The sequence below is a fragment of the Aethalodelphis obliquidens genome, unplaced genomic scaffold (genome assembly GCF_003676395.1).
Source record: "Aethalodelphis obliquidens isolate GAN/ISIS:26980383/991018 unplaced genomic scaffold, ASM367639v1 scaffold46, whole genome shotgun sequence".
Classification (NCBI taxonomy): Eukaryota; Metazoa; Chordata; class Mammalia; order Artiodactyla; family Delphinidae; genus Aethalodelphis; species Aethalodelphis obliquidens.
In genome coordinates this window covers 12,109,501-12,121,689 of record NW_020837990.1, presented here as the reverse complement: position 1 = coordinate 12,121,689, position 12,189 = coordinate 12,109,501, and the positions used below count along the sequence as shown (strand labels likewise).

At 38.8% G+C, this 12,189-nt stretch overlaps 1 protein-coding gene across 6 annotated transcripts in view; it reads right to left on the bottom strand.

Moving 5' to 3' along the window:
- Positions 1-12,189, bottom strand: part of ALG9 (ALG9 alpha-1,2-mannosyltransferase) — a 96,224-nt gene that overhangs the window by 71,818 nt on the left and 12,217 nt on the right. For all 6 annotated transcript variants that reach the window (XM_027082335.1, XM_027082334.1, XM_027082339.1 and 3 more), the window contains exons 5-8: positions 9,039-9,127; positions 6,730-6,865; positions 2,646-2,733; positions 2,357-2,462 (exon numbers count right to left, since the gene is read on the bottom strand). In XM_027082335.1, coding sequence (XP_026938136.1) covers positions 2,357-2,462; positions 2,646-2,733; positions 6,730-6,865; positions 9,039-9,127 — 419 coding nt within the window. The remainder of the gene's footprint in view (positions 1-2,356; positions 2,463-2,645; positions 2,734-6,729; positions 6,866-9,038; positions 9,128-12,189) is intronic.

The window sequence follows — 12,189 nt, the reverse complement described above, 5'->3', positions numbered from 1 at the left end:
CAAAAAACAGGCTGTCTGACAACTGTACAGCATATAAGTCTTTGATATTTACTGAATGGACTCAACAATTACAATAAAATTAGCTGACAATGGTAAAGTACTACTTTCACCTCTATTGTTCTTAATTTGTATCTAGTTCTAGGACATAATAGTGATCAGAGCACTTATGTAATCTGATAGGTACTCCAGAATTTGTTCATTCATTCATTCATAAGAAATCTTTACTGAAGACCTAGAATACACAAAGACTACCTACTCCTAAAATGGAAGAAACATTCTCTGTAAGTCTGCTAAAGCAAAATGGAGTTAACATGGAAATCAGACACCCCTGAAAATTTGTCAAAGATGAGGGAAAAGCACAAAAATTCTACCATCAAGGAACAACCCCCTAAAGTCTGGCTGACTACAGCCCCGCAATCAGTCCTGTTGATACCCAGTACAACAATTCCCTCTGTCCCAACAAAGCTTTTTCTATCACTAGGAAAGTGATCAGCTCCTGCACATCCAAAATAGCAAAATCTGAACTGAAGCTAACCTAGGTTCACTAAAGCTGGCAGAACAGAGACCCAAGGACTCTTCCCCATAAAACACTGGCTGAAATGAACAGCAGATGCCAACATGCAGAGAAAGACTGGCCACTGCTCCGCTGGATCCTAAAACCTACCCACTGTTAAGCTAGAAACATAAACTTAGGTCAGAATTTACTCTTTCTTTCCTATTCTCCCTACCAACCTGCTTATCTCTAGATGTAAAATCCTCATCAATCTAGAGGACTATAAAAATTATGAAACTTTCATATACTCTCACACAAAGTTTTATTTATAAATAAGCAGTCAGAATATCAATATGTAATAACCCATTTAAAAGGTGGAGAAGCCAACTTTTCAAAATTTAACTCAAATTAACACAATTTATTCACCTATATATAATGTATATTATGTTTCCAATAGGTTCCATGTAAATCAATTTCTAATATGCAATCTGGATGTAGGAGGACAGTCCCCCTTCTTGTCCTGTAGAATCAACTGAAGTTTCACAAGTAAACTAAAACAATGGGCAATTAAAAACACGCAACTCTCCCTAGATAAAGGGAGACATCTAGAGGCAAAAGCTTAAAATTGGGGCTTTTTCTCATAGTCTCAGCGATCTTGGAGCCACATAAAAGAGCCTTTTAAAATTCCTTCACTTAGCAATTATTCTCTAACTATGCAGTTTGTGGATTCAATTCACTGAACAAAACACTGTTTATTTTTAACCTATTACCCGCCATCTAAAATGACAACATTCCCCAAATCCCAGGAGGCCCAATTAAATCTCATTTATATGCTTACTTTAATTCTCCTCAGTCGATCTGTTGGTTCTATTGGCAAAGTGGCACAGAAAAATGATGGGCGTGGGTGAAATTAAGAGACACAGAAATAATATTAACCTGCTTCATAGCAGAGCCCAAGACAGTCACATATACAGAATGCTCTAAGACCTTCAAAAGATTAAGGCAGAAGAAACTATACTTATTTAATGAGAAAGTGTCTCATAAAATGTTTACTGACTTGGCTGATCTCGTTAGAAAGATCTCTAGCTTATCCCTCTGTAGTGGTCACTAACTCAAATGCCCTCAGGGGACAAAAAAACAAACAAAAAAAACCCAAAACAAGCTCAATGGTTGGCTGGGAAAAAAAAAAAAGGGGGAGGGATGGAGATGGATGGAAATTGGAGAACCAACCCCAGACTAAAGGCATTCCCTTTTTTCCCCTCTTAATCCTAAACTGGCCAAACTATCCACCCTCTCATGCTGACCTCACTCCCATTTGCTACACTTTGTCTACAGATTTTCTAAACTTTCTCCCCTAATGCATAATACTAAAGTAAAACAAATTAAAAAAAGAAAAAGTAACTCCAAATGTTATACCAAATGTATAGAAAATCTCTGGAGGAATATTTTCCAAGGTGTTAACAACAGCTATCTGGAGATGATAGGATTATGAATGTTTTAATTTTCTTATTTTTGTTATCATATTGATTTTCTAATGAGAAGAGAAAAAAGTAACTTAATTTTAAACGAGTAGCATCAAAACCCAAGGCATACCCAACAGAGTCCTCACTACTCTGAAACTGAGAATAAGAGGCAGCAGGACTAACAGAAAGCCAGATCTGAACATCACATTAATCAAGGAAAAATATTTAGTGGCTATATATCATCACTGTGCTATGTTCAAATGTCATTTATTTTTAAATAAGAAAATATTACCAGCAAAGAAAGGCTATATTTGATAAAATGTGGCAGCTGAATTAAAATTTCAAAGCTGAGGCAAATTAAGCTATCCCCTAACTCTTCCCTAATTTCATAAGGCCTTACCATAAAGATCAGGTCCATGAGGAGTAAAGACATTATACAAAACAATGTTCAGTGGTGCAATCACCAACTTCCCATAATAGTAGCTGTCAATGACCACCACAGGCACCTAAAAGAGAGCAGAAAATACATAGCAATTGCAGAGTTTTGCTCTGGAAACATTCTCACAATGCTAATAGGATAAACTTTAGAATGAAAAACAGAATCAATTCCTAATGTTCTCTTTTCCATCCACATCAGAAGTTGCTTTCATTACAACTTTAGAACAAAACAAGATAAAAAGAAAACTCACCAGAAAGATCATTAGGGCAACCAGTGACCAATGAAAGAAACTCTTCCATCTGTGCTTCATGACCAGCAAATCAAAGGCAATAGGTAAACTATTTAACAGAGAGATAGAAAGTGGGGAGTTAAATACTTAGAATAGAAACTGAAACAGGTCAGATTTACACACACCTCATGCTGAACTGAGAATAAAATGTCTCTAGCAATTACAGTGAGGGAAGAAAGCTGGTACATGAAAGGATGTCTTCTCAAAAATAAAAAATGTGATCTCTTCACAGGACTCATCAGAGTGAGATGCATCCCACAATGCACAAGAAATATAAATATTCGTATTCGGAATGAGCTCCATTTTACACGTATTTATGTGTAATGGACATTTAAAATATGTTAATTGTAAGTAAATGTACCCTATTGCCCTACTCCCACCCTGCCAAATAAATAAATACTGATTTCTCCCTTCCACGATGTATTAAGATTTTAGTAATAAAATAATATTACAAACTTTCACTTCAATTCTGATATATCCCTTTCCAATATGTAATATTGCTCCAAAATGTAATATGTAATATTTGTTCTTCTTCCTTTCACTTAAATTCCTCAAGCAAGTATCAACAGCATATGTGTGTTGTCTTCACTATTTCTTCCTTAAGGCCTAACATCAAGCTATTAAGACTGATCTAAGGTACCAGGAATCTCCTGTCCGCCAAACCCAGTATGTTTCCACAAGCTTCATCTCCCTTTGTCTTTCTGTTGCACTTGACACAAAGCATCTGCTCCTTCCTCTTTAGACTCCCTGGCTCAGATGTTCTTTTCTGGGGGCTTCCCTAGTGCTCCTTTCTAGGCTTCTTTTTCCCTGCCTCATGGTGTGCCCTACCATGGTCCTAGCTCCCAAAAGCAAGGTTGTACTTTTCTCTATATATACTCATTTTCTCGGGTGCTTCAACTCCTCTTGCATGAACAATCACCTTCATATCCATGACTTCCTAATCTAGGACACTAGTCAGAGCCCTTACCTGTGCTCCAGTCACAAAGAATTCCATCTCACACCAATCTATTTACTTACACAGAATCTACCCAATGTCAATTACAGGCTCTGCTCCTGCCTCTTCCATAAAGTCTTTACGTTTATACGGCACTATCATCTCTATCATCTCTTTGGCAATGTCATGTGAACATCTCTTCTAAGATTTGAAATTCCACGTTCTATTACCTAAATATTGCATTAACATTCTGTGTTTTTATTTTTTTCTCCCCAACTAGTTACATTTCCATAGCACCTGCATTTCTCCTTTGATAAGTCAATAAATGATAGTACATTGCTAACTGACTGATTAACTGTGATCCTGAAATCATTTATCTAAAGGCAGACTAATCAAAACGCGCCAACTCAGAGGTATTTGGGGAACTCATGAAGTTCAATGTAAACCCAGTAGAGAGTAAAAGGAATGCAGAAACTGACAAAAGGAGGATGGAAAAGTAAAAAGGAGGGAAGAACAAGGCTTTGTGAGTCACATTAAAGTTTGGACCCCATAGAGCAGGGGTTGGCAAACTTTTTATTTAACGGATCCAATAGCAAACACTTTAGGCTTTGCAGGCCCCATATGGTCTCTGTTGCATATTCATGTGTGTGTGTGTGTTGTTTTTTAACAGCCCTTTAAAAATGTAAAAATTTCTTAGTTCTTAGGCTATACAAAACAGGCCAGCTGGATGTGTGACCCACAGGCTACAGAATGCCAACCTCTGTGACACAGAGCAATGGGGAAGCTATTACAAAGACAAAACAGAGTGATAAAATCATATTTGCATTTTAGGAAGATACCTCTAGTTTGAGCGTGGAGAGCAGATTTATAAGGATCAAGACTAGAGATGGGAAGATCATTTATGAGCCTACGTAAAAGAACAGAGAGAGGTGAAGAAAAGTAGATTCAAAAGATATTCAGGGGCTTCCCTGGTGGCGCAGTGGTTGAGGGTCCACATGCCGATGCAGGGGACGTGGGTTCGTGCCCCGGTCCGGGAGGACCCTGCATGCCGTGGAGCGGCTGGGCCCGTGAGCCATGGCCGCTGGGCCTGCGCGTCCGGAGCCTGTGCTCCACAACGGGAGAGGCTGCAGCAGTGAGAGGCCCGCGTACCGCGAAAAAAAAAAAAGATATTCAAGAAGTACAAGAAATTAATAAGACATGAGAAAGAGAAAACAGTCACAGATAATTTTCAGGTCCTGGCTCAGCACAGACGGTGGTACCATTTCTGGGCTAGAAACAAAGGTAAAGGACAGATTTGGAGGGAAGATAATGAGTTCAGTCTGTAAATGTTTAGCTATATAAATGGAGATATCCAATAGGCAGCTAGGTATACATGAGTGAAGCTTAAGAGATGACTGGACTATATAAAGATATGGGACTCATCAAGATGATGGAGAGAGCAGAAAGTACAGAAGAGGCTCTTACACAAAATCTTGAGAAATATAATTAATTTGAGAATGATGTGCAGAATAGAAGATTGGAGGTGGGGAAATCAGCCTTTAAAATCCACTTAAGAAAATTTTAAATGCCTATTCTGATTTAGTAACTCCCTTATAAAAATGTATCCCATAGATAAATTTCCACAAGTGTATAGACATATGTACAAAAATGTTCACTGAAGCATTGGGTATAACAGCAAAAAAACTGAAAACCAAATGCCTACCAATAAAACAATGGTTAAATAAATTATGGACAGCCATATAATAATGGAATGTTATGCAACCGATACAAAGGACGATATAAATCTATGTACAGAAGATATACATATGTATAGGATAATTCTGTTTGTTTTAAGAATTTAAGTATGTATGTATAAACGTGTATGTGTGCATTTATTCATGTAAGGATAATTTCTGGAAAGATATGTACAAAACTATCAGCAGTGACTAACTGTGAAGACTGGGTTAGGGGAGAAAAGAACTAAGAATTCTTTTTACCTCATACAATCTGGTACTTTTTTAAAATAATAAAGATATACTACTATGATAATAACCTTAACACAAGCTAACATATTTTTCTAAATAACTAGTGGTACAGGCAAGAAATTAAGGCAACACAAACTAGAGAAGTTGTGAAAACAAAAAGTACAAAAGGAATGAGAGGTACTATGGAACTTGGGAAAAAAAAAGATGCTGCAGGCAGGAAAGAAGAAGGACTGAAAGGAAACTCAGATAACAAGCCTGGGTGACCGGGAAAATGCACAGCACAGGGTGGTACAGCGTGGAAAAAACATCAGCTGTTACAGTCAGAAGGCCTGGATCCAAAGCAAACATAACCTTAAAGGCAAATTACTCAAAACCTCTCGAAGTCCACTTTCTCATTTATATAAAGCACTAATAATTGGAGACTTCCCTGATGGCACAGTGGTTAAGAATCTGCCTGCCATTGCAGGGGACACGGGTTCGTTCCCTGGTCCAGGAAGATCTCATATGCCACGGAGCAACTAAGCCTGTGCACCACAACTACTGAGCCTGCACTCTAGAGCCCACGAGCCACAACTACTGAACCCATGCACCACAACTACTGAAGCCCATGTGCCCTAGAGCCCACACACCACAACTACTGAGCCCATGCACCACAACTACTGAAGCTCGCATGCCCTAGAGCCCACGCACCACAACTACTGAGCCCGCGTGCCACAACTACTGCAGCCCACGCACCTAGAGCCCATGCTCTGCAACACGAAAGCCACTGCAATGAGAAGCCTGCGCACCACAACAAAGAGTAGCCCCTGCTTGCTGCAACTAGAGAAAGCCCACACGCAGCAATGGAGACCCACCAAAAAAAAAAAAAGCACTAATAATTGTATTTGTCTTGCAGAGTAGGTTTAGGAATAAAGTTCATAAAGGGTTTAGCTGTGCACAGGATACAGCAGATGCTTAACAGTCACTTTCTTATTAGAATTAATCATAACAATAAGTACTAAGAGAAATATTCTTCCAATTCCCAGAATCTTTGAATAATTAATTTCTATAACTTTAGGTCCTACCCAAAGAATATGGAGGTAACCTAACATTAGGATTGACTGTATACTCAGTGATACATGGAAGATGAATCAGGTTAGTTTCTTACCCAAGAGCTGCACTGAATGGCCAGCCTAAGATAGCCCCAGCTGCTACTCCAAGCACAGCAAAGGAAGTTTTGTCCATATACCAGCCAGTCATGGCTATCAATGTAGTGTACATACAGAAGCTGCTAGGAAGGAATGCTGCAAGACAAAAGAAATGAAAAAAAACAGGGGAAAGGGACAAGAGATTGAGATTTATGAGTTATCAGTTATTAAAAATATAGCTGCACTGCAATATGTCAATAACCAGGAACATACTTTGAGCAATGCTATATTAGAAATGAGGAGTAAAGTGATACTCGTTAAAAAACAAAGTTCAATGATTTTATTTTCTCTCTCCTGTTTTTTATGTACCAATACATCACCCAATTATACAATGCCAACCATGCCATTTATCTCCTGGCCTGTACCCCAAGTCTAAAACTTACAGGATTCCAGGTTCCCCAGAGGTACCTCCAGGTTACATTTCCAGACAGGAAGTATGCTTCAAGAAATTTAGAGCCATTGCTAACAATCTGTTTCTGAAGAAGTTTATCCTCTGATAGTCTTCTGAGACTGTCCTATTAGCAACCTGTACCCCGTAGGAATTCTCAGAAGCCTTCTCAAGGAACAAATACGTTCGATGGCAGCACTGCTTTGCATCCTTCATACACTGACATAGATAGCTTGGCCTTTAGATGTCCCCCTAATTACTTCCATCAAGGTAACTTTCTTGTTGCATACAGCAGAGGACTGACCACCTTCAGGGTCTCTGCAACAGTAACATTTCATCAAAATGTTTCTAACAACTCTACAAAAAATGCAGATCTGCCTCTCCCTGCTGTTTAAGTGCTTCACCTAGCACTAGAAAAATCAATACCAACTCCAACAGGGACCACAATGAACAGGCAGTATGATTTGAGAAACTCAGCAAAGGGTTCAGAGGCTCATATCAAAGGATGCCTTTAACTTATCTGTGCCTTAACATCCTCAGCTGAAATTATAAAACTAAAAATAATCTCAGGTATCTCCCTCACATAAGAATCAATTTTAGGAGTAGCAAAGTAACTAAAAAAACATGTGAAGGGCTTCCCTGGTGGCGCAGTGGTTGAGAGTCCGCCTGCCGATGCAGGGGACAAGGGTTTGTGCCCCGGTCCGGGAAGATCCCACATGCCGCAGAGCGGCTGGGCCCGTGAGCCATGGCCGCTGAGCCTGCGCATCCGGAGCCTGTGCTCCGCAACGGGAGAGGCCACAACAGTGAGAGGCCTGTGTTCGGCAAAAAACAAAACAAAACAAAACAAAAACATGTGAAGTACAACCTTCCCAGATAAATGCTAAATAATATTGATGCCATCCAAAGCTGTTGATTCTAGCTCCAAGGGGAGCAGAGGAATATGAGGTCTCTGCCAGCTCAGACGGCAAAGCATAGTCTCATTTAGGACAGTGGATCTCAAAGTTATTCAGGCGTGAGGCCCTGAGATCTCTGCAGAACATGGATTTTGATACAGTCAGTGAAAAGCAAATATATACTTTTGCGCTAGATACTATTTTTTGTGTATATTTAGTGTGTATACTAGATTCTGGTACACACAAGCAAAAATTAAAATTAAAATTGAGATGATTATATCTAGTAACTTAATTTTTCTGGAAAACTGCAAACAGGCTACCTTTTGGCAATAGGCCACTTTGGCTCAGCTCATAGGACACAAATGTTCAATGGCAGCACAGTTTGAAAGCCACCATTCTACATTAACAATTTTATTCTAAATTTCCAGAAGCTTACTTTATTCTATAAAATACAGTACTTTATAGAATACTGTATTTTATAGTATATATTTATACTTTTATAGAATACACTGCAAATAACTGGCATAAAATAGAACCATCAAGACCAGGGTTTTTAGACATAAAGTGCTTCCTTGAGCAAAATAACAAAATTATTGTCCTTCCCCTAACAGCAAAGAAAGGCAGTGGATGCCTCTGTTTCTCAGCCCTGCTGTGATAAAAAATATAATAACGTAATAGAAAGCAACCTGATGAAAATAACAGCTCTACAACTTATGAGTTCTTTGGCTTTCAGTAAGTTGCTTCACCTTTCTAAGTTTCAGCATCCTTACCTGCAAAAATGAGAAAATATTTATCTGACTTATAAATATTTATCTGACCTTACAACCACAGGATGGCTGTAAAGGTCAATCAAGAGCAGGTAGATAACAGGACTGTAAATTACTGACATGTTACACAAATATAAGCTACATCTGGACAAGTTCTTCTGGTTGATGCAACTGTGAAATATCAGTGAACCTTTTATGCCCTCACCTGCTCTTTTACTTACCTGATGATGAGCAAAACATGCCAGTGCTGAGAACCAAGAAGGCTAGCATCATTCGACTCACATGCAGCCCAAACTTCTTGCACACAGCCCTAGAGGAAAGGCAAAGACTATCAGCATAGCAAACCTTCGGGATGGAAGTTTCAAATTAAAGGACAAAAACATGTCTGCATCACAGAGAACACTGAAGATCTAAAGTCAAATACAGAACTGTCTCAACAGGTCTGTTAGCAATTCCATGTGCATAAGAAACCCAAACATTCTTATTCCTTAAGCAGGAGAGAAGCTCTCTACCTAAGAGGAAATGTACACTTTCTGTGCTAGATTATTTCTAATATCAGTAGGAAAACAGCCTGATATAGTGGAAAAATAACAGGCCTCAGATGGGCACAAGTTAAAATCCTGGCCCTTCCACTCACTAGCAGTGGTACCCTCATCTAGTTACATAATCTGTCAGGTTGCTCATCTGTTAAATGCAGATAATGATAATACTTACTGCATAAGGTTTCTGTGAGGGCAATGCATGGTAAAGTGCGCAGAAGAGTGCCAGGCACAGAGTTGCTCAATAGATGGCAGTTATTAGAAAAAAAGACTAGGAGTTACACCAAAGGTTTTTTTTGTGTTTTGCGGTACGCGGGCCTCTCACTGCTGTGGCCTCTCCCGTTGCAGAGCACAGGCTCCGGACACGCAGGCTCAGCGGCCATGGCTCACGGGCCCAGCCGCTCTGCGGCATGTGGGATCTTCCCTGACCAGGGCACGAACCCGTGTCCCCTGCATCGGCAGGCAGACTCTCAACCACTTTGGGAAGCCCCCAAAGTTTTAATAAATAGTTATCTAAGTCAATGTTTCTAAAGCAATTATATACCTCCTTTTACTTTTGTCTTACAGGCCTTTTCAACCCTATAAATAAAACATTATTAGAGGTGATCATTGCTTCATTTAGTCAATATCTGTTCAGACTTAACTATGTGTTACCTATTTTCTTGCTCAGGTTCCTTATTGCATCTCAGACCTTCTTTCTGAAATAATTTTGTTTCTTCCTAAATATATCCTTTAGAAGGTTCTTTAGTGAGGATCTCTTAATGGTAAATTCTGGCTTTTGTTTGATCTTTCTTTATATTTTGTCTGAAAAGTCTTTATTTAACTCTTGGTCTTAAAAGGTGGTTTAGCTGAGTACATAATTTTAGGATGACAGTCATTTTCTCACAGAACTTTGAACATATTTTTTGTCTTCTGGCTTTTGAGAATGCTTTTGTTGGTCTAACTGCCTGACACTCCTTTGTAGGTTTTATATTAGTCCTCTGTCAACTTGTAAGATCTTCTTTGTCCTTTGTTTTACACAGTCTTACCAATTCCTTTTTATTTATCCAGCTCAGCATGTTAGGCTTCCTGAATCTGTGGATTAGCATATTTTCTCCTTTGATTCTGGAAAAATCTTACTAGCTATTACTTCCCTGAATCCTGCCTCTCCCTATTCTATCTCTCCTAGATCCGATTAGATATATATCAGATCTTTCAACTCGACCACATACTTTTTTTTTTTTTTTTTTGCAGTACGCGGGCCTCTCACTGTTGTGGCCTCTCCTGTTGCGGAGCACAGGCTCCAGACGCGCGGGGTCAGCGGCCATGGCTCACGGGCCCAGCCGCTCCGCAGCATGTGGGATCTTCCCTGACCAGGGCATGAACCCGTGTACCCTGCATCGGCAGGTGGACTCTCAACCGCTGCGCCACCAGGGAAGCCGCCACACACATTTCTTAGCCTTTCATATTTCCTTTTTTCTGTCACTCTGTACTACATGCTTAGTAATTGCTTCAGATCAATCTTCTAGTTTACTTATTAGAAGTGTCTAATCAGTTATTTGATCTACTGAATTTTCAATATCAATTATTATGTTTTCATTTCTAGAAGTTCTGTTTGGTTCTTTTTCAAATCTGCCCGGTCATTTTTGTAATCTCATTTGTTTTTGTTTTGTTTTTAATCCTTTTAATTTTATTGTGGTAAGAACACTTAATATAATATCTACCTTCTCTACAGATTTTTAAATGTAAAATACAGTATTGTTATCTATAGGCATAATGTTCAGCAGATCTCCACAGCTAATTCACGTCACGTAAGTGAAACTTTATACCCATTGATTAGCAACTTTCCATTTCCACCTGCCCCCAAACTGGGCAGCTACAATTCTATCCCTTTTTTCCATGAGTTCAACTATTTATTTTAGATAACTCATGAAAGTGGAATCATGCAATATTTGCTCTTCTGTGACCAGTTATTTCCCTTAGCACAATTTCCTCAGGGTTCATCCACTACGTCACATTTGCAGAATTTCCTTCTTTTTTAAGACTGAATAATACTCCATTGTATACCATGTCCCCCACCCCATTCATCTCTCACTGGGTATTTAGGTTGTTTCCAATCTTGGCTATTGTGACTAATGCTGCAACCAATATTGGAGTGCAAATACTGCTTTGAGATCCTGATTTCAATTCTTTTATATAAATCCCCAGAAGTGGGTTTGCTGGATCATATGGTGGCTCTATTTTTTTTAATTTTCTGAGGAACCTCATACTGTTTTCCACAGTGACAGTACCATTTTGCATTTCCACCAACAGCGTGCAAGGGTTCCAACTTCTCTACATCCTCACCAATACTTGTCTTTGTTTTTAGACAAGAGTCATTCTTTTTTCTTTTTTTTAACTGAAATATAGTTGATTTACAATGTTCTGTTAGTTTCTGGTGTACAGCAAAGTGATTCAAAGTATATATACATATATATATTCTTTTTCATATTCTTTTCTATTACAGTTTATTACAGGATATTGAATATAGTTCCCTGTGCTATACAGTAGGACCTTGTTGTTTATTTTATATATATTAGTTTGTATCTACTAATCCCAAACTCCTAATTTATCCCTCCCCCACCCCCTTTCCACTTTAGTAACCGTAACTTTGTTTTCTATGTAAGTCTGTTTTCTATGTGAGTCTGTTTTCTACATGAGTTTCTGTTTTGTAAATACGTTCATTTGTATCATATTTTAGATTCCACATATAAGTGATATCATATGGTATTTGTCTTTCTCTTTCTGACCTACTTCACTTAGTATGATAATCTCTAGATCCGTCCATGTTGCATATGGTATTATTTCATTCTGT